At 57.1% G+C, this 23,072-nt stretch overlaps 9 protein-coding genes across 9 annotated transcripts; 6 read left to right on the top strand and 3 right to left on the bottom strand.

The window, feature by feature from the left end:
• Positions 1-978: 978 nt before the first annotated feature.
• On the bottom strand, positions 979-1,366 carry MAM_04867 (glutathione S-transferase; the record flags this gene model as incomplete). Its single annotated transcript, XM_040823665.1, has 2 exons — positions 979-1,167; positions 1,217-1,366. 2 exons carry the CDS (start codon positions 1,364-1,366, stop codon positions 979-981), a joined length of 339 nt encoding a protein of 112 aa, XP_040678336.1.
• A 591-nt stretch (positions 1,367-1,957) lies between these two features.
• MAM_04866 (NAD(P)-binding domain protein) lies at positions 1,958-3,130 on the top strand (the record flags this gene model as incomplete). Its single annotated transcript, XM_040823664.1, has 2 exons — positions 1,958-1,998; positions 2,077-3,130. The coding sequence occupies 2 exons, from the start codon at positions 1,958-1,960 to the stop codon at positions 3,128-3,130; spliced, it is 1,095 nt and encodes a 364-aa protein (XP_040678335.1).
• A 304-nt stretch (positions 3,131-3,434) lies between these two features.
• On the bottom strand, positions 3,435-5,644 carry MAM_04865 (Lysophospholipase, catalytic domain protein; the record flags this gene model as incomplete). The annotated part of the gene is made up of 3 exons (XM_040823663.1): positions 3,435-4,765; positions 4,833-5,390; positions 5,536-5,644. 3 exons carry the CDS (start codon positions 5,642-5,644, stop codon positions 3,435-3,437), a joined length of 1,998 nt encoding a protein of 665 aa, XP_040678334.1.
• Positions 5,645-6,751: 1,107 nt separating this feature from the next.
• MAM_04864 (ATP-NAD kinase family protein) lies at positions 6,752-8,230 on the bottom strand (the record flags this gene model as incomplete). The annotated part of the gene is made up of 1 exon (XM_040823662.1): positions 6,752-8,230. One exon carries the CDS (start codon positions 8,228-8,230, stop codon positions 6,752-6,754), a length of 1,479 nt encoding a protein of 492 aa, XP_040678333.1.
• A 1,465-nt stretch (positions 8,231-9,695) lies between these two features.
• Positions 9,696-10,849, top strand: MAM_04863 (Phospholipid/glycerol acyltransferase; the record flags this gene model as incomplete). Its single annotated transcript, XM_040823661.1, has 3 exons — positions 9,696-9,872; positions 9,947-10,395; positions 10,477-10,849. The coding sequence occupies 3 exons, from the start codon at positions 9,696-9,698 to the stop codon at positions 10,847-10,849; spliced, it is 999 nt and encodes a 332-aa protein (XP_040678332.1).
• A 3,235-nt stretch (positions 10,850-14,084) lies between these two features.
• MAM_04862 (Major facilitator superfamily domain, general substrate transporter) lies at positions 14,085-15,833 on the top strand (the record flags this gene model as incomplete). Its single annotated transcript, XM_040823660.1, has 4 exons — positions 14,085-14,372; positions 14,456-14,702; positions 14,775-14,854; positions 14,925-15,833. The coding sequence occupies 4 exons, from the start codon at positions 14,085-14,087 to the stop codon at positions 15,831-15,833; spliced, it is 1,524 nt and encodes a 507-aa protein (XP_040678331.1).
• Positions 15,834-16,198: 365 nt separating this feature from the next.
• MAM_04861 (uncharacterized protein) lies at positions 16,199-16,786 on the top strand (the record flags this gene model as incomplete). Its single annotated transcript, XM_040823659.1, has 1 exon — positions 16,199-16,786. The coding sequence occupies one exon, from the start codon at positions 16,199-16,201 to the stop codon at positions 16,784-16,786; it is 588 nt and encodes a 195-aa protein (XP_040678330.1).
• Positions 16,787-17,451: 665 nt separating this feature from the next.
• Positions 17,452-19,201, top strand: MAM_04860 (5'-nucleotidase precursor; the record flags this gene model as incomplete). The annotated part of the gene is made up of 2 exons (XM_040823658.1): positions 17,452-17,590; positions 17,670-19,201. 2 exons carry the CDS (start codon positions 17,452-17,454, stop codon positions 19,199-19,201), a joined length of 1,671 nt encoding a protein of 556 aa, XP_040678329.1.
• A 1,675-nt stretch (positions 19,202-20,876) lies between these two features.
• Positions 20,877-22,626, top strand: MAM_04859 (Alkaline phosphatase-like, alpha/beta/alpha; the record flags this gene model as incomplete). The annotated part of the gene is made up of 3 exons (XM_040823657.1): positions 20,877-21,167; positions 21,220-21,340; positions 21,428-22,626. 3 exons carry the CDS (start codon positions 20,877-20,879, stop codon positions 22,624-22,626), a joined length of 1,611 nt encoding a protein of 536 aa, XP_040678328.1.
• Between the last annotated feature and the right edge of the window lie 446 nt (positions 22,627-23,072).

Below are 23,072 nucleotides of genomic sequence, written 5' to 3'. Positions count from 1 at the left end.
CTGTAATACATCGGCTACGGACTCTGTGGGTGCTTCAGCGAAAAGGCGCCGCACCTCGAATAGAGATTGTCGGCATTGCTCAACCGTGGAACGGGGCCTTCTGGCCGCAAGGCACGTGTCACACCGTTCCGAAATGATGCTAGAAGACGCACGACGTCAGTTTGCGATGGATTCAAATGCAGAGAATCAGGTTTGACTCAGGACCTGTCCACATTGCTAGCTAAACATGGCCAGACAATGCTGCCGCCCATGAGTTGCATTCCAGGCACACATGTAGTCGGGTTGCAATGCACTAGTACGATTGGTCGCTGAACTCGAATGACTTTGGAACTTGGACACGTCTGCAAGCATCGTCAACCGTTACCCTTGGTTGAGGCGCAGGTCTGCAAGCCCACCGCCGGCGGTGGTCGCACAAAGCAGGTCTTGTTTATTTCCGGCGTCCTCCAGAAAACACCAGGACCACCACGACACTTGTCCCGGCGTGTCATGCGTCCGAGACAATCGTCCAGTGCCTCCCTTGGTTGCCCTTGCCCTCGATGTGGATGTGTGCAGGGCCGGTGTCCGACCAAACCAAACCCCAAACCCCAAACTCCGCCCAGGTCCAGAAAAACAAATGACAGAGGTCCAAACGAGTACATAGCTTGGCGAGGAAAAGTACAGAAGTGAAGTGCCCCCCCGGGAAAGTGAAAAAGATGCTAGATACCCAGCCTCCATTCCACAGACTGTCCTCCTCGTAACCCCAACGCCTTGCCTCTCATGATCAGCCCTCCACTCACACGGAATAAGGCAGGTCGTCCAAGGCCTCTCCTCAGGCCTCCATCTTTTGCGTCGACAAAGTACAGCTGTGAATCCTTTGCGTAGTCAATCACCGTGGGATAACTTGACACAACCTCAGCCGTGACGGGGGCACTAGAGGCGCCAACGAACAAAGAAAAAAGAAAAACATGGTCAGCGCGCCCACCACAGAAGCATACCCAGTCAGACAGAAACGCAGCAGGGAAGCAGCGGAAGCAGGCGAAGCAGGAGAGGAGCCACCAACGCGGTGCAAACCAGAGCGCCAACCACGAAGCCGTACACAGTGGCATCAGCCTCGGTGGGACGGGAGCCGCCGAGGACCCAGAAGGGCGCGTCGTCGTCGTCGGTCTCGCACCCGCGGCGGCAGCTTTCCTTGACCGACTCCGTCAGCAGGGCGTTGACGCCGTCCCACACCTCGCACCGGAGCAGGCGCCCGGCGCCCTGGGAGTGCGGGCCGCGGGGGACGGAGCGGCACGCCAGCCAGCCGAGGAGCGTCTGCGGCGGCCACGGCACCGGCGCCGGCGCGCATCTCGGGGTGGTTGTCGCCGTCGGCCGTGGTGTCCTCGGCCATGGCGGGCGGTGGGCGTGGTTTGGCCCGGGGACAGAGGAGGAGCAGGAGGGGGAGGAGAGGGACGTCGCGAGGCGTATCGCGTGCGGATTGTCGGGTCGATGCTGTCGTCGTCGTGGGCTCTGTCGTGGAGTCTGCGCCCTCGACACGCCTCGACACGTGAAGTTCCGGCATTGGACAAATTGGGAAGGCACTGGCCGGCGTCGAAATGCCCGATTCCTCGACGCCGGCGCGGCGTGGGGAAAAGGCCCCTCACTGCCGCCCCACGCCGGGCTGCCAAAGTTCTTGGGCGGTGGGGCGCGGGCGAGCGGGGACGACCACGGCTCGAATCAAGATGCGAGCTTGTGCTCCGCTCCGCACCGCATGCGTCTCTCGACTCGCTCTGAATGCAATGGCCTCGTCTGAGATACGTCTTGCCCCGTTGGCATCGACTCTGTATAAATACGCGGTCCCCCGACGAGATGGAGTTTTTGACAATTTGATCCCCGTCCCCAAGCGAAGCAAGCCACATACTCCCGAGTCCCGACCGAGTCGACCCCTCCCGCGTCCGCAACCGGTTGAGCAAAACAGCCTCAGCTCAGCAGCACGCACACCATGGCGAGCAAGACGTTCAACGTCGGAATCATCGGCTACGGGTGAGTTCGACGCCGGCCTCTTCCGACTCCCGAGCCGCCCGGGCGCGTCGGCCAAGCTGACACCGAAGCTCCCGGCAGCACGTCGGCCAAGGTCTTCCACGTGCCCTTCATCGCGACGACGCCGCAGCTCAGGCTTCACAGCGTGGTGCAGCGGAGCCCGAGGGCGGGCAGCTCGGCGCGCGAGGACCACCCCGAGGCCCAGCAGCACACCGACGCCGCGCAGCTCCTGGCCGACCCGGACGTGGACGTGGTGGTGGTGACGACGCCGCCCGACAGCCACTTCGCGCTGACCAAGGCGGCGCTCGAGGCGGGCAAGCACGTCCTGACGGAGAAGCCGTTCGTGCCCACGGCCGCCGAGGCCGACGAGCCCATGGCGCTCGCCGCCCGCCACCGCCGCCTGCTCTGCGTGTACCAGAACCGCCGCTGGGACACGGACTTCCTGCTGGTCCGGCACCTCGTCGCCAGCGGCGCGCTGGGCCGCGTCGTCGAGCTCGACTCGCACTTTGACCGGTACCGCGCGGCGCCGCCCGCCCCCGCGAGCTGGAAGGCCGGGCTGGGCATCCCCTCGGGCGGCAGCGCCCTGTTCGACCTGGGCACCCACCTCGTCGACCAGGCCTACGTGCTGTTCGGCATGCCGAGCGCCGTCCACGGCCGCCTGCTGAGCCAGCGCGCCGCCCGGCCCGACCTGTTCAACCCCGACGCCGTCGCCGCCGAGCTGGCCTACCCGGACGGCAAGCTCGTCCGCGTCCGCATCAGCGCCCTCAGCGCCGAGACGACCCAGCCGCGCTTCTGGCTCCGCGCCACCGGCGGCAGCTTCCGCAAGCGAGGCCTCGACCCCCAGGAGGACCAGCTCAAGGCCGGCATGGACCCCGCGTCCGCCGCGCTCGGCCGCGAGGACCCCGGCAACATGCGCCTCGTGCTCGCCCGCCCCGACGGCACCCTGGCCGAGGAAAAGGTGCCCGAGCTGGAGCCCGAGACGTACAGGGCCTTTTATGCCGCCTTTGCGAGGGCCCTCGAGGCCGGCGACGACGCCCTCGTCCCCGTCAAGGCGTCCGAGGCGAGGGACGTGCTGCGCATCCTCGAGGCCGTGGTGGAGAGCGCCAGGACGGGCAGGGACGTTGTGTTTTCCTGAAGCGCGCCCTCGTGACCGTGACGTCGGCAGACGCCCTCTCCGTGGGACACACGAGTGGCGGCGTCGCAAGCCTTCATTGTCCGCGGACCAGACGGACACATGCCTGGTGCTCTCTCATTGTAGTCTAGTATATAGTGGTAGTATCCTGTCAGTACATCCGTGCACGCTGGTGCCGTCTTCCTTTTTACATAGCCCAAGGCTGTTGTTTACCCCTTGCTTGATTCTGGACGCCCGAAACATTGCAAAAAGTCCATCCAATCCCGTCCCGTCCCGTTCCGAAGGGGAGAAAAACCAAAATCTACAGTCAAAACGCCGCAACGGCCAAAGCCGCCAGCCCCACGGCTGTCATGAGTGAACCCAACTCCCGGCCAGGAGCACCCGAGCTCTTGATGAGAATGCCCTTGGTGTAGAGACGAGGCGCGTACGGTTCAGGCTTCGTCTCATTGAGCGTGCCGTTCCAGCAGTAGTTGGTGTAGCACTGGGTGCACTTGTCGGGCACCGTCGCCCTGGTGCGCTCGAAGCTGCGGGCGAGCATGGCGCAGCCGACGCACGCGGCCCAGTCGGGGTCCCGCGTGCTGTTGAGCTGCGTGGCCACTGCCCAGCCATTCTGGACGATGGCGTCTCGCTCGTCCGACCTGATGGCCATCTGGAAGGTGGATATGTTGGACTCGTACAGGTAGGGATAGTTGGGGATGTAGACGATGAGCGGGGAGGGCTTGGTGAGGTTGGATGATTGGCAGCCGAAGAAGGCGGGCCTCGAATTGAGGCCGAGGTTGATGAAGGTGTTCTTGCCCGGCACGGCGGGGAATCCTGTCCCGTTGGCAACCGAGGATTGCAGCGAGCGCTCGTACGTGGCGATGGCTGATGCGCCGTCCGGCCAGCTGCTGTCTGTGTCGGCCGAGGAATCGATCGAGAACACCACATCGACGTTTCTCTCGTGGAACAGGTGCGGGTGGTAGGGGATGTTTTGCAGATCCTCTCCGCCGTCGACGAGCGTCAGGCGGGTATTACGAGCACTGGGGTTGTTGGCCGTGTTCCAGCCCTTGAAGGGGTTGGGAGTCCAGTCTGCAATGTCATTGTCGCTGTCGCCTAGGGAGTTCAGAAGGGACGTCAAAACATTGACGACAAACTTGGGAATGTCCTCGGGGACATATCTGCTGTCTCCGTCCTTGATGTACAGCACAATCTGGTTGAACAGGCTGCTCGAGGTGCCCATGACAAAGCCGGCATTGTCAAAGCCCACGACACACGATTCGTTGTCTGGGATCGAGCCGTTGGTGAAGTTGGAGCCGACATATTGGAGGGGGACGAATCCTTGCAGAGACGGGTCGAAAGAGCCAAACTCCCAGGGGGTGAACTCGAATATGGTTGAGTTTGATGCGATGATCTTCTGGCCCGGGGCGCGACCATCGGCAATGATGAATGGAAGTGGAGTCTTGCCGGACGAGAAGCCGGGGTCGTCTGCGATGGAGGAGTACGTGAAGCCCGGCCCGCCGTTGGTTGCGTTGACGAGCTGATACGAAAGCATGCGACCCCAGTAATCAGTAATTGACGTATCGAAGCCTGCCTTGGCCTTGGCCTTGACATCGTCAATGATCTCGCTGTAGTACTGCAAGAGGCTGTACAGCTGGGGACCTGTAGGTCGGACAGGATTAGCATGCTGCCCCCTCGTACATTGTCATGCCACGCGGCCTCGTCGTACCTTTGAGGATAGAATCGTCAAACTGCCAGATTTGCGGCGCGTTGACGGCGTCCTGGACCGAAGTAAAGTTGTTTGAGTACATGCTGCCCACCAGCCAGCTACCGCCGGACAGGCCAGAGATGTACGTGGCACTCTGAAGCAGGCCGCCCAGGTTACCCTTGGTCTGGCTGCCAGTCGAGCGGCTATCCCAGGCCGCGACAGCCCCGGCGCCGTTCAACATGGCGCGGTAACCGCCGCCGGAGACGGCCAAACCGATGTTTGGCAGCGCGGTCGGGTCGGTGGCCGCATCCTTGAGGTAGGCTTCGCTGTCGAAATTGGGGATGGCTATGCGCCTCAGGAGGTCGCGGATCGGGGCGACGGTTTCGTTTCGGCGCCTGGGAAGCCACTCTCTCTCCTGCGGCGACAAGCTGCTGCCGTCTCGCACCCGGGGACGGCTCCTGGGACAGTCGAGGGGAGACGGCGTGTAGCCCTTTGGCGACTGGCTGGTGGCCCGTCGGACGAGGTGTGTTTCGCGGATGACGTCGGCCGAGTCAGCAGGATCATGTTGGCGAGGGAGATCTGGGTGAGAAGGGCGACGGGTCAGCGGTGGGTTGGCCACGAGGTTGGCCACGGGTTGGCCGCAACAAGGTCAAGGTCACGGTTGTTGTGGCGGAATCCCTCAGTCCAAGCAAGCGTTGACGGTTCGTGGCATCAAGAAACCTACATTCCGGGCCGGGAAGCCGTTGAGGATGAACGACGGCTGCGGCAAGTTGGGAAGGAGCCAGCGCCGTTGCCGCGGCCAGCAGGATCGACAGGTGCCTTCCAATGGCCATGTGTCCCCGCTTTGGCTGCGCCGATTGCGTCGTCAATTGAACAGAACAGCCGAGGAGATGGAGAAGATGCTTGCAAACAAAATCGGAAAAAAAAAAAAAACCAGTGAGGAAAAGCTGGAGTGGGAATGGGACAGCGGAAGAAGCGGACGGACACGGCGACCGTAGCAACACCCCGGAGCAAATAACAGGCGAGGTTACGGAGTACTGGCTACAGGTCAACTGGCACCATAATACAATTACGTCTGGAATCAAGTTTACTACTCATGCGCGCCGCTGCGCATTGAGCGCTTGCACCAGGTTGAGCTCTAGTGTCTTGGCTGTTTGGTCTTGGCACTGCTACACTGCGAGGTTTGACAATCACCAGTGACCACCGGGCGGACATTGCCGGCTGGGACGGGGCTGCCAAGGTCTGTGAAAACAAAAAAAAGGGCCAAGAGTACATGCGCCAGCCCAGCAGCGTGCGCACTTCGTACTTATTAAGTATGCACCTCATCGTGGCGATGCAACGCACGCACACGCTCGTAACGCGCCTTGCACTTGTCACGTACATAATAACTACAGACGTAATACGGGGACGCCGTCCGTCTCAGCCATGAGTTCTGACATGACAGTACTACTACGACGTTGCGGAGCTGGCATGTTGGATGTTGGGGGCCAACAAGCACCAGAGTCGTGTGCCAGGCAAGTACGTACTCCAGCGTCCGTACGGACCACCACACAATCAATCATGCACACAACTCAACAACTACGACTCGGTGCATACGTACCGAGGACATGTACCACCGAGTGAGTCCGTCTGGAAACAATTTCTTGTCGGCTCCGACCCCCTGTCGCACTACGGAGTACATGGCACTGACTGAGTGCTGGCCCGTTGCGCAGCATAGCTCAGCATCGCTCGCTTCTTTCTGCTCGGCTTTCCTCGTCATCGCAAACGCGGAGCCGGACCGGTGCATCAACGTCCAAGACGAGTATCAGTCTGCGCCGGTGAGCAAAGTCGACACGCCATGCCAGACGTCACCACCGCCCACAATATTTACCCGGGTGTTCATCAAATCACCATGGCGGAAACACCCCCCGGCACCTCTGCTTCGCGCATCCTCTGATTCCCTAGTCAGAAAACTCATCGCTCGGCGGCTCCCTGCCAAACGGATGATTGAATTTTAACAACCCATTCAGCCCGCCCACCCACGGATCGTCATCCTCTGTGCGGATGACACATGGCACGCCGCCGTGCCACTCTTCCCCCGGCCCGGCTCTGCCGACAAATTCGCCTTCGACACGAATCTCCGAACCCGGCAAGACGCCCGCGCATCGTTTCCCATCAATGTTGAGATCCAGCTCGCGGCCTCGATTTTTTGAGCTCATTCGCAGCGTGACTTTGGTATCGAGCGGAAGCACCAGTGATCTGAAGCTCAGACTACAGGGGGATATGGGCGTGATGAGGAGTGACTTAACCAGTGGATGAACGATAGGCCCGCCGGCACTGAGGCTGTATGCCGTTGAGCCAGTCGGCGTGCTGATGAGAATACCATCTGCAATGGTTTCTGTCAAGAAGTGACCATTTTGGTATATATCGATGATGGCCAGGTGCGGGTGAGATCCTCTGTGGACGGATATCTCGTTGATGGCACGGAGAGATGGCGACGGCTCCTGCGTTCCCGCGATGCTGGATTCGTACTCGCTGGCCAGTGTATCAGACACCCTGTGGTTGATGTTGTCCCCCGAGCGATCAAAAATATCGGCCTTGAGACGGTGTCGCAGCAAAATCTTGGATGCCCGGCCAACGCCCTGACGCTTGCCGCGCAGCCTCTCCCACCCCACACCAGCGGCCAGGCTTCTCGCCGTCACGAAGCGTTCGTTTCTCCCGTTGTCTATGGGCACGGCAGCATCCTGTACCGAGGCCACATCGCTCCCACTCATATACATTTCCCTCCATGCCTTCTTGTGCTCGTCGAAATCCCATTCCCCGAGGAAGCCCAGCGTGCCCATGCTAAAGGACAAGATTGGCGGCACAGAACCGTGGAGCTTGAACAGGCTTGCTGCTCGCAGGACCGTTCCGTCGCCGCCAAAAGTGGCAATGACATCGATTTTGCCCGCAACATCGGACCGACTGTCGGAGACGTAGATGGGGAACGCGAGGTGGTCGCGAATCACGGCCGCAATGCGCGGCTCCACGACGAGATTGACATCTGGGTAGTCGGTGCGGATGTGTTTGGCAAACTTGATGACAGACTCAGTCACATCAGGTGCGTAGAGCTTCTGCACAAGGAGTAGGTTGCGAGGTGGCCGCGGCCAGTGGAGCGACAGCAACGACGAGCCGGGTTTCGTGCTCTGAAGGTAGCGTGGAATCGTGCGGTCGGGAAGCTCATTGACGCTGTGGACTTGCGCGCAGGGCAGAGGAAGGACCGTCGAAAAGTTGCAGCGTGCGCTACGTGACGGTACTGTCGACGTTATTCCCCTTGATGGTGGTGGTGGTAGTGATGCTGATGCTGATGCTGATGCTGGCCTCGGGGCTCTGGCGCTTCCACCGAGACCGGGCTGGCGAGTGGAGGCGAGAAGCTCCTGCAGCAGCTTGCGCCTAGACATATTCGCCTATCATTGTCTCTTGTGAAGGCGACGGAGTAGAGGCAGGATCGGGATCGGGGACTAGAGCTGGGGACGTGGCCGGCCGCGGTTTGCCAGGCTCCCAGCTTGAACACACCAGGGCTTTTTTGTCCTCCAGTTGAAAAGATTATGCGTCGCGGTGGCGGGATGCAGAAGCTAGCCGGCGGTCTGATAACTGCCTACTCCGTACGGAGTAGACTGGTGGAGACTTACCGCTTGCCTAATCTTGTCAAGCAACGGCAAGAAGGTTGGGGACCGTTCAGGCGTGCCGACCACTGTAGAATCTCGACGATATCCTGCCTCCGACATGCACCTTTGGCCACGAATCTGCCTGCATGCTTACGGTCTGCCTGCTTTCGACTGAAATGGCAGCTATGAATGATAATCATTACATGTCATGGTCGGACTGCCCATACCCCGCTGGCAGTTGGCTGATGGAGTGCGGCGCTAGAAGCTCTGCAACTGTCGAGCCCTGATTGGACGCCTGCCAACGCTCGAGGTCAGCTGAGGCTTTGCAGGGCACGCGGCCGCCATCCCCAGGCGGCTCATGGCCAAAGAGGCGCTGGACTCTGGGCTCTCTGGGCACGTCACATGTGCGCGCCGCCTAACAATAGAAACACTGACATCGAGGCACCAAACACCAAAAATCTCCGTTCCCCAACATCGGCCACCCTTCGTGTCTTTACGTCATCAGCACCATGACTCGGTGACCTTTTTTTGCTTCGCTTGGACCAGATCTCAGACTCCCCCCCCCCCGCGTTTTTCCTCACAGCATTTTCACAACACCCGTCGACGAGCGTAAAGCAATTTGGGCATTCTGCAAGGTATGGGCTTGAGCTGAGTGTTGCTTGTAGAGCTAGCAAATTCCCCGGCTTCAATCTGACGCTCTCCTAACCATCGTCTGCATCAGCTCCTCCGTGGATCGCAGCTCACTGATCCTCGTCACAGTGTTCTCCATTCTTGCCTGCCTACGTATCCGGGCATTCCGCCCAGATCGCCCTTGTGCCCGGTCACTATCCACGCCTTTGCATCTGACAATTCCTTCCATTTATTGGCGCACGGCCACTCACCTTGACAGGCCGCTATGCCCGAGTTCACAGAGAACAATGGGTCAGAGAGCAATGTTCCGTGTCCAGAGCTCACTGCAGGCTTCAAGTCTGATGTGAAAATATCCTCCGATTCACCACGGTTTGTCCATCCCTCGGGGAAAAGCGGCCATGGCCGTGGTATGCAACTGCTACGTGGTATTGCATTCACCGCGTACTTCACAATTTGTTGCTTTGTGTTAGTGCTTTCATCTCATCCGTATTGCCGTGAGTGTGAGGGCTCCGGAGTCGAGGCACGGACCAAACTCGTCTGACCTAATTTTTGGCTGGATAGAATCCTCGTTACTCAATTTCTCGGCGCTCCCCTGTACTTGATCAACCGCGAGTGGTTTTACGCCTATATGGCCATGACAAAGCAGTCCTTTGCACTTACCATCACTGTCATGACCCATCTCTGGGGGCCTGCTACCATTCGCATTAGCGGTGACGAGTCTGTATCTGGACAAATCTTGGCCACTCCCGGCGGCGGCGTTGAATTCCATTTTCCAGAACGCATCGTCATGGTTGCAAATCACCAGGTCAGTCTACAAGTGGTGACGCATCGCCAGGGGAGATTGCTGGCAGGTAGGAGCTGACCGGAGACGCTGCGTAGATCTACACAGATTGGCTGTACTTGTGGTGGATCAGCTATGCGAATCGGCCAGGGATGCATGGTCACATTTACATCATTCTCAAAGAGTCTCTGAAATACATACCCTTTATAGGAACTGGCATGATGTTCTACGGATTCATCTTTTTGTCGAGAAAGATGGCGACGGATCAACCGAGGCTAGCTTATCGACTGAATAAGCTCAAGCAGAAGAAGGTCGACCCGCTGGGCAAGACTTACTTGGACCCCATGTGGCTGCTTCTGTTCCCAGAAGGCACTAATCTCTCCAGAAATGGCCGGAAAAAGTCGTTTCAGTGGGCGGAAAAGAATGGTCTCAAGGATCCAGATCATGTCATGTTGCCCCGAAGCACAGGCATTTTTTTCTGTCTGAATGAGCTCAAGGATACGGTGGACTATGTGTACGATTGCACTGTGGCGTACGAAGGAATCCCGTAAGTTTCAGCCACCGCCGTCAACAAGAGGAACGGCGAGGCGAATCCCACGCAGTTACTGACAACCGTCGTGCCTGGTAGTCGGGGTAAATATGGAGAGGAGATCTTCGGGTTGGCGAGCACCTACTTCGAGGGCCGGCCCCCCAAGTCGGTAAATCTGTACTGGCGGCGATTCCGAATTGCCGACATTCCCCTCCACGACCAGCGGCAGTTTGACATCTGGCTCCGTGATCAGTGGTACAACAAGGATGCGTTGATGGAAGAGTTTCTCCACAGGGGTCGTTTCCCGGCCTTGACTGGAGCCAAGGCCGAGTATGTTGAGACCGAAGTCAGGACCAGATACCCTTGGGAGATCTTGCAAATCTTCACCGTCGTGGGGATTGCTGGCTTGATGTGGCATAACCTGTGGAAAGTCCTGTCAACAATCTCAGCCAAAGCGGGCATCGTACTGTGATGGCTGTGAGTGAGATGGGCGTGCAGAGAGCCATTGTCGATGGAGTGGCAGGGGAAGCTGCATAGTTGTGAAGTGCGAGGGGGCGCACAGTCCAGGGCGGTCTAATGTTGGATACAATACCAGAGTCAGGATTCAGTTTCACGGGGCGGGCACGGACAAAGAGGGAGACACGGTGACAACTTTACCAGCGTACAGCGAGCAGGTTGAAATTGTGTGGATTTTCTCCTGGGAGGTCGAATGGCGTTTATCAATAGACTCAGCGATTACGGTACAATGAGGAATGCAAGATGAGATGTGCACATTGGGAAGTCTCTGCAGTGTGGTGCCTCGGCAGTTGGTTTCGATTCTGGCTCGCAGACATCTTGATAAGACGTCTTCCGTCTTCCGGATGAGCAAGAAGGGGGTGCTTTGGCCTGTATTTGATACGCCTGGCCGGCTAATAATCATGATTTCGTGAAATATACGACGGGAGAATAAATGTTCAGCCTATCGGGCGTGCATTTACGGATGATACGTCAAAATTGTCGAGGCGATTGGACGGAGCAGTTTGCGGCCCTGGCGAGACTCCCCGTTGAAATACTGCACACATATGGGCTTCAATTCCACTCTGCTCTGTGGGCCGTTGGACACAATACCGGATGTGTCCGGCAGCACCCATGCAACCTTTGCCCGTTGCTTTTCACCCCTTAATTCTCGCTGGACTGGCCGAAGCCCCAAGTTGAACGGCTCGGCTGTGATGCTCGTCAAAGTATGCGATATTGCCTGTCCTCTCGACAATTCCACCAGGGAGAGTTTTCCTTTCCATACTCAGCTAGGGCAGGCCTTCATTGCTCGAGACTCGAGACTGGTAGTTAAAGCATTCGAATTTGCGCTCGTGCCCGCGCACCCCGGTCGTTTGTTTGAACGCATGTCGTAAACTGAAGGGGAGGAGTCCTGTCGTGGATGCCGGTGACGTGTTGAGCCTGAATCGCAACGACGTCGTGGAACTACAGAGAAGCACCAAGCACCACTTCCGACATGCAACATGTTCGTGGCTCGACAAATGTATCTCTTGGGGTGTGATCATGGGCTGCCGAGTGATCCCGGCCGCGAGTCACGATGAGTGGTGGCACATATTTGGTATCTTGGCATGGAAGTCGCATACGACCGGTACGGCATGGCTGGGTGATGACGCTCGAAAATGAAGCCGCGGAACAGACACGCGATACGAGCACGCAGTCGAGGTAAGCTTGGCTTTTGCCCTTTGCCGCCACGCCGCCAGCTCTGGACTCGGCTGTGCCTCTTATCGTTTGGCCACACGAGTCTAGCCCGCAAACTTGGGCCACTATTGCTTGACACACAGTTTGCCGGTGACTTTTTCGCTCAATGTTCGGGACGGGTAAACTTGGCGCACGGGGGCAGGATGTGGCACGTTTTTATAAAGCAAAATCTCACTGGGAGCGATTGGATTCTGAACCGGCGTTGATGACCTGGGCTGTCTCGACATGGATCCCTGGACCTGCTTTACTGACGGGTAGCAAGCAGTCTGACGCGGCATTGATAAATGTCAGGCTACCAACTCGATAGCATCCTGGGCCAAGGTATCATCTATCGACTTGCCGTCCAAGCATATGAAGTAGCATCCTGAGCCAAGGTATCATCTATCGACTTGCTTGCCAAGTATATGAAGCAGCCCTGGTGTTCTGTTTACCCGTGGATTGGACCTCGGCATCTGTCGTCGCGAAACGCCCCTTTATCGGCTACCAAGTTGGCCGAGCACAGCCGCCAAGTGCCCTCAAAGCGCCTCCAGTGAAGAGGAGGTGGTGGGTGAGTGGCGGGACGAGCCTTGAGAGCTTGAGCTGGCGTTCGACACAACTGCCGCTTTTCGTCACTCCTTCACCAAATGTGGCTGGCTGTTTCCTCGACTGAACAAAGACGACTGCGTCTCTTGACTCGACAATCTGCCGGAGATCCGGGCGAGGCGAAAAGGGGAGACGAGGTTGTAGCCAGGGACGTGGGTGGGAGCTCCACGTCTCGAAGGAGTACGAAGTATGTGCCTCGAACTGGTGGCGGAGTGGTGCGCTCAAGCAGATCCATGCATTGATGATTGATGCCAAGCCGCGACGCATTGGAGATCCGTCGTTACAATTTGACTCGGCTTTCCTATTCGGCCATCTCTTGGCCGACGGAACGGAGACAACCCGGGTCCCGACCCTAATGCGACGGAGCGAGGAAACATGCAGAGCCAGGGTTGACTGGAACAACATGTTCCGTCCATCACGCCAACCGCTCCTGCCTTGTTAGACTGAGGTGCGCATAGGCAGGAGGAGTTGAGATGGCCAACACTTGAGCTTACGCAGGGTGCACATTCTCCTCCGTCCGCTGCTTCGGCCTGGCATGATTCAAACCCAGTCAACACGTCCATACTGGCAGGTCGCAGGGTTGACGCCGCACCCGACTTGGACGCCTCATCACTTACCTGCAGGTGACAGACAGCACCTGTGTTGTTGTCATGACTGACTCACGGGCCATAGTCCATGGAGCCGGGGGAGGGGATGGGGGGGGCTGCGAGTCTGCGACAAGGTCGACTGGTGAGGTTTTCCTTCCCTTGCCAGCCACGACTAATTACTAGTGGTACTACCTACGTCGGTGCCTAGGTAGTTACCTAGGTACGGAGTAGTTAGTTATATTTCGGTCTCATCCTTACCAAAACCGCCAACAAGTCCGGCGTATTTCAGCATTTCCATACTCCCCGACCCGCTTCCCCGCAACATGCCAGCCCGCTAGTTTCTTGGCAGAAAGAGTAGGACCTCGTTCGATTCTCGATTCTCGAGCCACCTTCAGTGCACGGGGCGGAAAGGTACAAGCAGCGACGGAACCGCCGCTGACAAGTTCGCAAGGTCCAGCTGTTTCAATGTTTGGACAGCCAACAAGCTTCACACCCCCATTGGCTCCAGGTCCATAATTCAGGAGGGGGAGAAAGTCCTTTGACCAGATATGGCACCTCAGAGCTATTTAGGTGTTTTCTTTCATATTAAGGAGGTCCATGTTGCTTGCCTATTGCCGGAAGTCGTCGTTGCCATCTTTTGCCGTTCGCCCCCGCTCAAAATCCAAGCGGCTTCCAACCGAGTACAAAGCGGCGCCCTTTGACGTTGGAACCAGCGTCTTCATATAATTGCCTGTCTATTATCTCTCTTTGCTTTATTACTATCTATTTATTTATTTTGGTATCTCGCCAACGAGCACAACAACGGCGATGATTCACGGTCCCGCTGCGGGGCGCTCAACCACCTTTGCACCAGAGGGCACTGAGAAGAAAATGGGGGACGACAAGCTCGAGAGCCAAATTGGAGAGGCCAGTGATGCCGAGAGCGATTTTGGGTATACAAAAGAGGAGCAGAGGAAAATCATCCGCAGAATTGACCTTCGGCTGGTCCTCACCGTTGGTGCCATGTATTGCGTCAGTCTCATGGACCGAACAAACATGAGTGCCGCCAACATTGCTGGCATGAGTGTTGAGCTCAATCTGATTGACAATCGATATGTGAGTTGAGCAAAAAAGAAAAAAAAATCCACCGAAAAATAGCAGAAAGGAAGAATCAACCATAGACGACTGACGCTTCTCAGAACATTGCGAATCTTGCTTTTTTCGTGACATATATTATTTTCCAGCCTCCATCCACTATCCTCGTGCGAGCAATTGGACCGCGAGCCCACCTTGCAACAATAACACTTCTTTGGGGAGCAGTCGTGATTGGAATGGGTTTCGTCAAGGATTTCCCACAACTCGCAGCCCTCAGGGCCGTGCTTGGTCTCTTTGAGGCAGGCTTCTTCCCAAGCTGCGTTTACTTGCTCAGCACTTGGTATACTCGATGTACGTATTCCGAAATATTTGTACCTCGCACACAAGTGGCGACAAGAATACTGTCACTGACCATGACTACAGATGAGGTTGGAAAAAGATACTCGGTTTTCTATGTCGTTGGGAGTGTAGCATCTGCCTTCTCTGGCATTTTGGCTTACGGCGTAAGTACATGCATTTTGAGACACCAACTTTCGAGTTATCGATAGCGACTAACATTGTGTCTTTTCAAAGCTTATGCAACTCAATGGACGGGAGGGCCTCACGGGTTGGCGTTGGATTTTCATCATCGAAGGCGCCCTTACTTGTTGCCTGGCAGTTGCCAGTTACTGGCTTCTGGTCGACTTCCCCGACTCCATCCGCAAGTCTTGGAGCTTCCTCAATTTACGCGAGCGGGAGTGGATCGTAAGTCGTGTCCAACGTGACAGAGGTGATGCTAAAGTTGCGCCATTCAACCTAGTCAAGTTAATTCGAGGTGGTGCGGACTGGAAGATTTGGGCCTATGCCATGATCTTTTTCAATTCTACCACAATGAGCTATGCTCTTGCTTATACTCTACCCATCATCCTTGTTTCTAATTTGGGGTTCTCGGTGGGCGCTGCTCAGTGCCTCGTTGCCCCCCCCTATGCTTTTGCCGGCATTGTCATGTTTACTATGGGCTGGCTTGGAGACAAGTATCGTGTTCGGGGGCCCATCATTGTTGGCAATATGCTACTGTGCATTATTGGACTGCCAATCATGGGCTGGCACTCCAGGGCTGCCGTGCGATACTTTGGTGTTTTCCTAGTTACGGCCGGCGCGAATAGCAACATTCCTGCCGTGATGTCTTTCCAAGCCAACAATGTGCGTGGCCAGTGGAAGCGAGCCTTTTGCAGTGCCACGCTCGTTGGCTTTGGCGGCATTGGCGGCATTTGCGGCAGTCTTGTGTTCCGAGAGCAGGACAAACTTACTGGTTACAAACCTGGCATATACACATGCATCGCATGTGCGCTACTCAATATCATTTTGGTTGGCGCGTGTGACTTGGAGTTTTTCCGACAGAATAAAAAGGCTGAGAGGGGCGAGAAGTTGCTGGAGAGTGAAGAGAATGTAAGCCTGCGCTCTGCCCGTCTTATGCGCTCCGATGGTGCCATGGAAGCATAAGGATCTAACAGTACGTGATGACAGGAAACCTCGGCGAGTGATTTCCGATATACCTATTAAGCGTGGATGAGAATGTATCTGCGACTTGTCCATGACTGGTACGCGGCCTGCTATGTGACCTGGAGCCTCCTTGTTTTGTAATACATGTTGATAGCGATGACAATGGAAATACAATCGTCACGAGTGACTCGTGTGCTACCCGCCATGCAAACGGATGAATCGATTGTGCGGACCCCAAGGACACAGCGGTCAATCATTGACTAAATCGGCTTGTCATTGTTGGCGGAGGGGTATAAATACCCGGGGAAGAAGATGCCCAGTTCAATTCGAAGTCCATCGACGCACGGGTGCAAACCGCCCGCAACATGAGCAGTCTCATCCTTCTTTTCGTGCCTTTAGGTGTCTTAGTCTTCTGGCTGGTGGCCTTTGCCTGCATGAAGCGCAGTGCGTCAGCGGGAGATGGAGATGGGGACGAGGGCGCAGACTCGGCCGAGCGCCAGTTCGTGGCCGAGAATGGCTTCAGCAGCATGGCGAACTCGATGGCGGCCGCCACCGAAGCTGAATCGTCCCTAGAACCAGAACCAGGACCAGGACCAGAAGCGCCACAAGCGTCGTCGGAAAGCCCGCGGACCACCTCCCTTGATGTTGCGGGAATCCGGATCCGACAAACCATGGAGAGCATATTCACCGTAGGGGGCCCGAGACCTACTGCTCTGCACGTACATCCTTCATCCGATTTGTCGTCGTCGTCGTCGTCGTCGTCGTCGTCATCGTCATCGTCATCGTCTCCTTCGTCGTCCTCACGAAAGTGGGGGTCGTTGTCAACACTCGGGAACCATATTGAAGGAATATTCCGTCCAGGGACCAGCTCCCCCCCTGATCTCGAAGGAGCCTCCTCCCAGGGCGGAAGAGCTTACCAAGAGTCAAACATCATTTTCAACTTGTCGCTTTGAGCAGGAAAGGGAAGATACGGCGTGCGCTGTAGGTGGCGTTCAACCGTACTCGAGTTGGCAGGAGGCTATGAATTGGGGCAAACGTGGTGATGGTCACGACTTACTTGAGTATGAAGGTGAGGGATGTCGGACCTCATCTTACCATTTACCTGTGAGAAGGTGTCCTGACGATTGGGCAGGACATGCCCAGGGTCGGTCGAATTAAGCTCATCATGAGACCCTAAACGTGGCGGATGCCGCCAAACCATTGGCTGGAGTCTGGAGTTGGACCGCCTCCTATTACACACATATTGATACGGTCCTGCTCCTCGCTTAACCATTCCTGGAATGAGAGCATCCATGGCCTAAAACAACAATCAATTTGCGCTAAGTCCGCCTGGTTTGCTTGTCTTGGCCTTGGATCTAAAGCCAATGACGGCCGGCATCCGGCATCCGGGTGCGGAAAATGCCGGCAGCTTTGTTAGGTTTCCAGGGACACAGGGTACGTTGCACGGAGCAAGATGGAATTAGACGACACTTGTTCATCTTCTCTATTTTACATCCTCCCTCATCCTCACCTTCTCGCCGCCGAGGCCTGACCCGTCGCACGGTAGTTGAGACTGATTGCGGCTATTGTAATCTGTGGGAGCTGCCCGACTCGCTTGAAGAAGAACTCGCCGTCCAAGATGCGACATAGCGTCACGATGCAGATGGCCGTGACACTGGCCGTGTTGGCACTTGGCCCTGCTGCCCTCGCCGACGATGTTCTCTACAGCAGTCGCCTCTCGAGGCGCGGCCTGCTCCAGAACGGCAACTACAATCTCAGTAAGATCTCGGAACCACCCGATATCTCGACAACATGGATGCGTGACGCCGCATGGTTCGACTGACTCTGCGCTGGCAGCCATATTCCACGTCAATGACGTCCACGCACATCTGGACCAGTACTCCGGAAACGGCGCAGAGTGTAAAGACGGCACCAGAGGCTGCGTCGGGGGCTACGCCCGCATCAAGACCAAGGTCGATGAGCTGCGCGGCGAGAACCCCGACCATCTGTTGCTCGACGCCGGCGATGAATTCCAAGGCACCCCGTTCTACACCTTCTATGGTTGGGTCAAGATTGCCGAGATCCTCAACGACCTCAAGGTCGATGCCATTACCCTTGGCAACCACGAATGGGATGGAGGCGACGACAATCTCGGCAACTTCTTGGGGAACTTGACTTTCCCCGTCGTCTCCTGCAACGTCCAGAGCACTGTCAAAAGCTTGAACGAGACCATCAAGAACTACCACATCTTCGAAAAGTACGATGTTGCTGTCATTGGCGCCACGACCGAGACAACGCCCAACATTGCCAACGTCGGCAAGGGAACCACCTTTCTCGACCCGATTCCAGAGGTTCAAAGGGCCATCTACGAGATCCGCAACACGACCAAGGTCAAGCGTATCATCGCCCTCACTCATCTAGGCTACGAAGTCGACCAGAAGCTGGCACGGCAGACCGAGGGCCTCTCGCTCATCATCGGCGGCCACAGCCACACGCTCCTGGGAGACATGGACAAGGCCGAGGGCAAATATCCCACCATCATCAAGGACAAGAGCGGCAACGAGGTCTTTGTCGTCACCTCGTACCGATGGGGCGAGTACCTGGGCGCGATTGAAGTGACCTTTGACGAGAGCGGCAGAGCCCTGTCCTATCACGGATCACCCATCCACATGGACAACACCACGGCCCTGGACAAGGGCCTCGACAGAAAAATCACCGCCTGGAGGGGCCCCTTTGAGAAGTTCGCCGCCCAAGTCATTGGCAGCACAAGCCACGTCCTGGACCAGACGACGTGCCAAAAGCGCGATTGTCTGCTGGGCCAAGTCGTGGCGGATGCCATGTTGGAATACCGCCTGAGCCAGACGACCAACGGCGCTGGCGACAAGCCCGATTTCGCCATCATCAATGCCGGCGGCGTTCGAGCGACCATTGGCCAGGGCAACATCACCCGCGGACAAGTCATCACTGCCTTCCCGTTTAGCAACGCCGTCACGCAGCTGAAGTACTCTGGGGCCGATCTGCGCAAGACTCTCGAGGGCTGCGTGTCCCGCGTCAACCAGTTTAATCAAAGGAAGACGTCGTCCTGGTTCCAGGTCTCTAGCAACATCGTCATCGAGTACAACGAGAGCAGAGACGTTGGATCTCGGTTGGTCAACGTCATCATTGGCGGAAAGGCGCTCGACGACAAGGCCGAGTACAACGTTGTTACGGTCGACTTCGTCGCCGGCGGCGGCGACAACCTCTTGAAACCTGGTGCCGAGCTCGTGACTCTCGAGACTCTCGACCAGGTGCTCGTCGCGTACATCAGGGAGCACACTCCGCTTCGGAACGCTCTGCAGAAGCGTGTCGTCCAACGGCGCTGCGAGAGAGGGCACGGGAGAGGAGAGTGAGCTCGCGGGTGCCTACTTGCGTAGTCTGTCGTGCGGTCTGGCCCTTCTGGCGGCCCGCGTCTTGTAAGCAGACGCGCATTTGGTGACGGGGTTTGATGGTGCAATTTTTCATCGAGACCCACTGCCATGTCTTCCTTCCTTCCTTCCTTCCTTCCTTCCTTCCTTCACTCATTCACGTCCTTTTGCTGCAAGTCGCAAACACGATCCAGCAGAATTCATTTCATGACTAGCCTAGCCATCTGGCAAACGCCCAAATAGATGAATAAAAATCACCAGCACCACGCTCTCAGAATCTCTTCACCTCGCACATCTCAGACGGGCAGCTGCCGAGGCCGGTGCCGCGAGCCAGTACTTTGGCTGCACCACTCCCAAGAGCTCCTCGTCGCTCTCGAGGACCCGGCATGAAGTTTGTTGGGTAGTCAGTTATCGGCGCAAATTAGATCAAAAGAAAGAAATCACGACGTGGCTGACTCGTCTGTAGACCGGCTCAGCCATGCCCGTCCCTCGTCCATCGCCCGAGACTCGACGGCCCTCTCAGGCGGCCATGCTACATGTTTTATTGTGCGAGCTTAGCGAATCCCAACTTGCCGCCGCCACGAAGGCTCTGGAGTCGGGCATCTGAGTGCGTACGTAGCCAGCCTGGAGGGAGGAGGGGCCGGTCCCAACCTGCGTCACTGTCCAACTTTAAACAGGCAATGATTGGGTTATCTGACGACACGTCCCTGGCAGCTGAGGCACTGCAAAAGTAAATGCACAAGACATATGTTGCTGCGTAAGGGTTGACTGGTTTTGCGGTGGTGGTTGGGATGCCAGGAGAACAAGGTGCCGCACAAAGCGTAACGTCTAGGGACGTGCCGTTTGGGTGGCAGAGCATCGAGGAGTGAAGATCGCACACAATGGTGCCGGGACACGCGCCAACAGCATCTAGTTGCTTGACGGAGGCGTTTCTGGAGGAGCCTGGAAATCTGGCCCCTTGGATAGGCGCACGAACTGGCGCTGCCGGCACACGCGGCCAGCGAAGCATGCTTGGCTGCATGAGTAGGTGGTGGCCTTGCCTTCAAGTTTCAAGATTGCTGTCTGTCTTTCTCTGCAAAGTGTGCGTCGAGAAAGAGCACGTCTGCCTCTAGTTGGAAGGCAACAAACAGCATTGGGAAAATGCCAAGCGGCCAAGTGTCCCATTAACATACTTTCGACAAATTTGCCTTGCTGCAACAAGTCGATTGAGTGCCTACATGAGCGAGTGTTTGTGCTCAGCCATCGTTCAGGAAGTCGGAGACGCAACCAAGGCCATGGAAAAGTTACACACATGCAGAGAAATGGTACTAACCTCGAATGATTTGGACGAACGACCTACCCAGCTAATGACACCGAGCTGTGATCCTCCAAGTCGCTAGTTTCTTGAGCTTTGGAATAAGCGCCGCCACCTTTGGTGCCAAGCACGCACAAGCTTGAAATTGTGTCCGCCTAGGTACGGCCCTTAACTCAGACGATTGCCGGACAACTGAAAAGGTTTAGCGGAGAACTTAAAAAGGACAACAGGCGGAATAAAAGTGTACGCTAGCGAGGTTAAAACGCCAAGAAGGGTTCTGATGTTGACTGCTACATGCGTGTATGTGTCTATATATACATCTCTCTCTCTCTCCCTCCACATGCATCATAATGTGCGATTCCTTCAATGAGTCCCCTGGTCTCGTTCGACTTGGTCTCGGAGGAGCTGAGACAGCAGCATTCACTTCAGTTCTTCGAACCAGGGCGAATTCAACATGCGTGCGACCTTGTTTCTCGCTGCCGTGGCCTGCGACATGGCCAGCTCTCATCCGCCAAGAAGACTCGGAATTTCATCTACGTCGTCCCTGATGGATTCGGACCTGCGTCACAAACCCTCACTCGTGATTACTTGACCATGGGTAAGGGGGCTGAGGGGACGGGGAAACCCAACTCGACGAGGATTGGAGTCGACAACATGGTAGGTGTAAACCCCCCTGAAACCTTGTGCGAGGAGAAGCACAGTTATACAGAGATACTCATCCTCAGCGAAGATGATTGGCAGCGTGCGAACCCGGTCGTTTGATAACCTCATCACGGATTCAGCAGCCGCGGCTACCGCCTTTTCAAGCGGCCACAAGACGTACAATCGAGGTGAGCCCGGTCAAGTGAATCCGCACGACGACTTGATTCACAAGGGAGAGGAAAATGGGGGAGCGCAGTGTCGTTGACTTTTTGCAGCGATCGGAGTCGATCCCTACGTAAGACCCGTGGCATCGGTCCTCGAAGCAGCGCACCTGAACGGCTTCAAGACGGGCCTCGTGGCCACGGCGCGCGTCACCGACGCCACGCCGGCGAGCTACTGCGCTCACGTCCCCGACAGGAAGCTCGAGGACGAGATTGCCAGCCAGCAGATCGGGTACTCGCACCCCCTGGGACCCGTCGTCGACGTCATCATGGGCGGCGGACGTCGCCATTACCTGCCCAGGAGACTGGGCGGGAAGCGCACCGGCTACGACCTCATCACGTGGGCCAAGGCCCTGGGCTACAGCTACGCCGCCAACAGGCACGAGCTGGCAGAGTACACGAATGACCTGGGAAAGGGGATATTCCCCGTGCCGTTCCTGGGCCTCTTCGCCGAGAGCCACATGGCGTACGACATCGACCGCGACCCGGACAAGGAGCCGTCCCTCCTGGAAATGACCGAGGCCGCGGTCCGGTCCCTGGCCGCGGCCACGGCCAAGACGGAAAAGGGCTACTTCATCATGATTGAGGCCTCGCAAATCGACGACGCCGCCCACGCCAACGACATTGCCGCCCACGTCAACGACGCCGTCATGTACAACAGGGTCATGGACTTCCTGCGCAAGTACGTCGCCAAACACCCCAACACGCAGCTCCTCTCGGCGGCCGACCACGAATGCGGCGGCCTGACCCTCACGAGCGGCTACGACCCTTCTGCGCTGGCCGGGGCGAAACGCTCGACGGCGTTCCTCCAGCGCGCTTTCCACAATTCCACGGAGCCGGACAGAGCGACTTACCTGCGGAAGAGCATCCTTCCTCAGTACGGGCTTCGGAACACCTCCGACGCCGCCGTCGACAAGTACATGGACGTTTACCGCCGCGAGGGTGAGTCCGGCCTCGGAAGGGCCATGGCGCGCGATCTCGCCGCACAAGTGGGCGTCAAGTGGTCGACGACTGGCCACTCAGCCGTAGACGTCAACCTGTACGGCCTCGCCGTCGGCAAGGCGTACGCGCGGATGAAGACGCAGGTGGGCGGGCACGTCGACAATACCGAACTGCCAAGGTACATTGCGAAGACGCTCGGCCTGGACCTAGACAATGCCACGGGGGTCCTGAGGGACAGCTGGGTCAGGTACGAGGGAGGGCCGAACTGTCTGGGTGAAGGCGACGCCGCGGCCTGCAAAAGGCCCTTGTGAGCGCCACTGGATGTCTTGGGCGTGACGAGAAGGGGAGATTTGTACACGTGGCGGATGGGCGTGATGGTGTCGTGATACCGATGCTGCTGCCGTGATGTGGAGCTTTGTGCCGGGGACCGTGGAAGGATTTGACCACCTGGGAGCGCGACACGTTGGCTGAGCATGGCTGTGGATGGAAATGTGTGTTCTTGTGTTTAGTCAGATGTGGACGGACATGGCGCGAGACGTTGGCTGAGCATGGCTGTGGATGGAAATGTGTGTTCTTGTGTTTGATCGGATGTGGACGGACATGGCGCGAGATGTGCCTTGCTCCGTGCTGGTCTGGATTGTTTGTCATAATGTCTGGAATCGACGCGGCATCATGTCAATGACTGGCTGGTAGGTTTAGACGAGCTTGCGAAAGTTAATGACACCTGTGCTTTCATTATTCTCTACACGGCCTCGAT

This window comes from Metarhizium album (assembly GCF_000804445.1).
Source record: "Metarhizium album ARSEF 1941 chromosome Unknown scaffold_11, whole genome shotgun sequence".
Lineage (NCBI taxonomy): Eukaryota > Fungi > Ascomycota > Sordariomycetes > Hypocreales > Clavicipitaceae > Metarhizium > Metarhizium album.
Note: the sequence above shows the minus strand (reverse complement) of the source record. Positions and strands in the feature narration are given on the sequence as shown.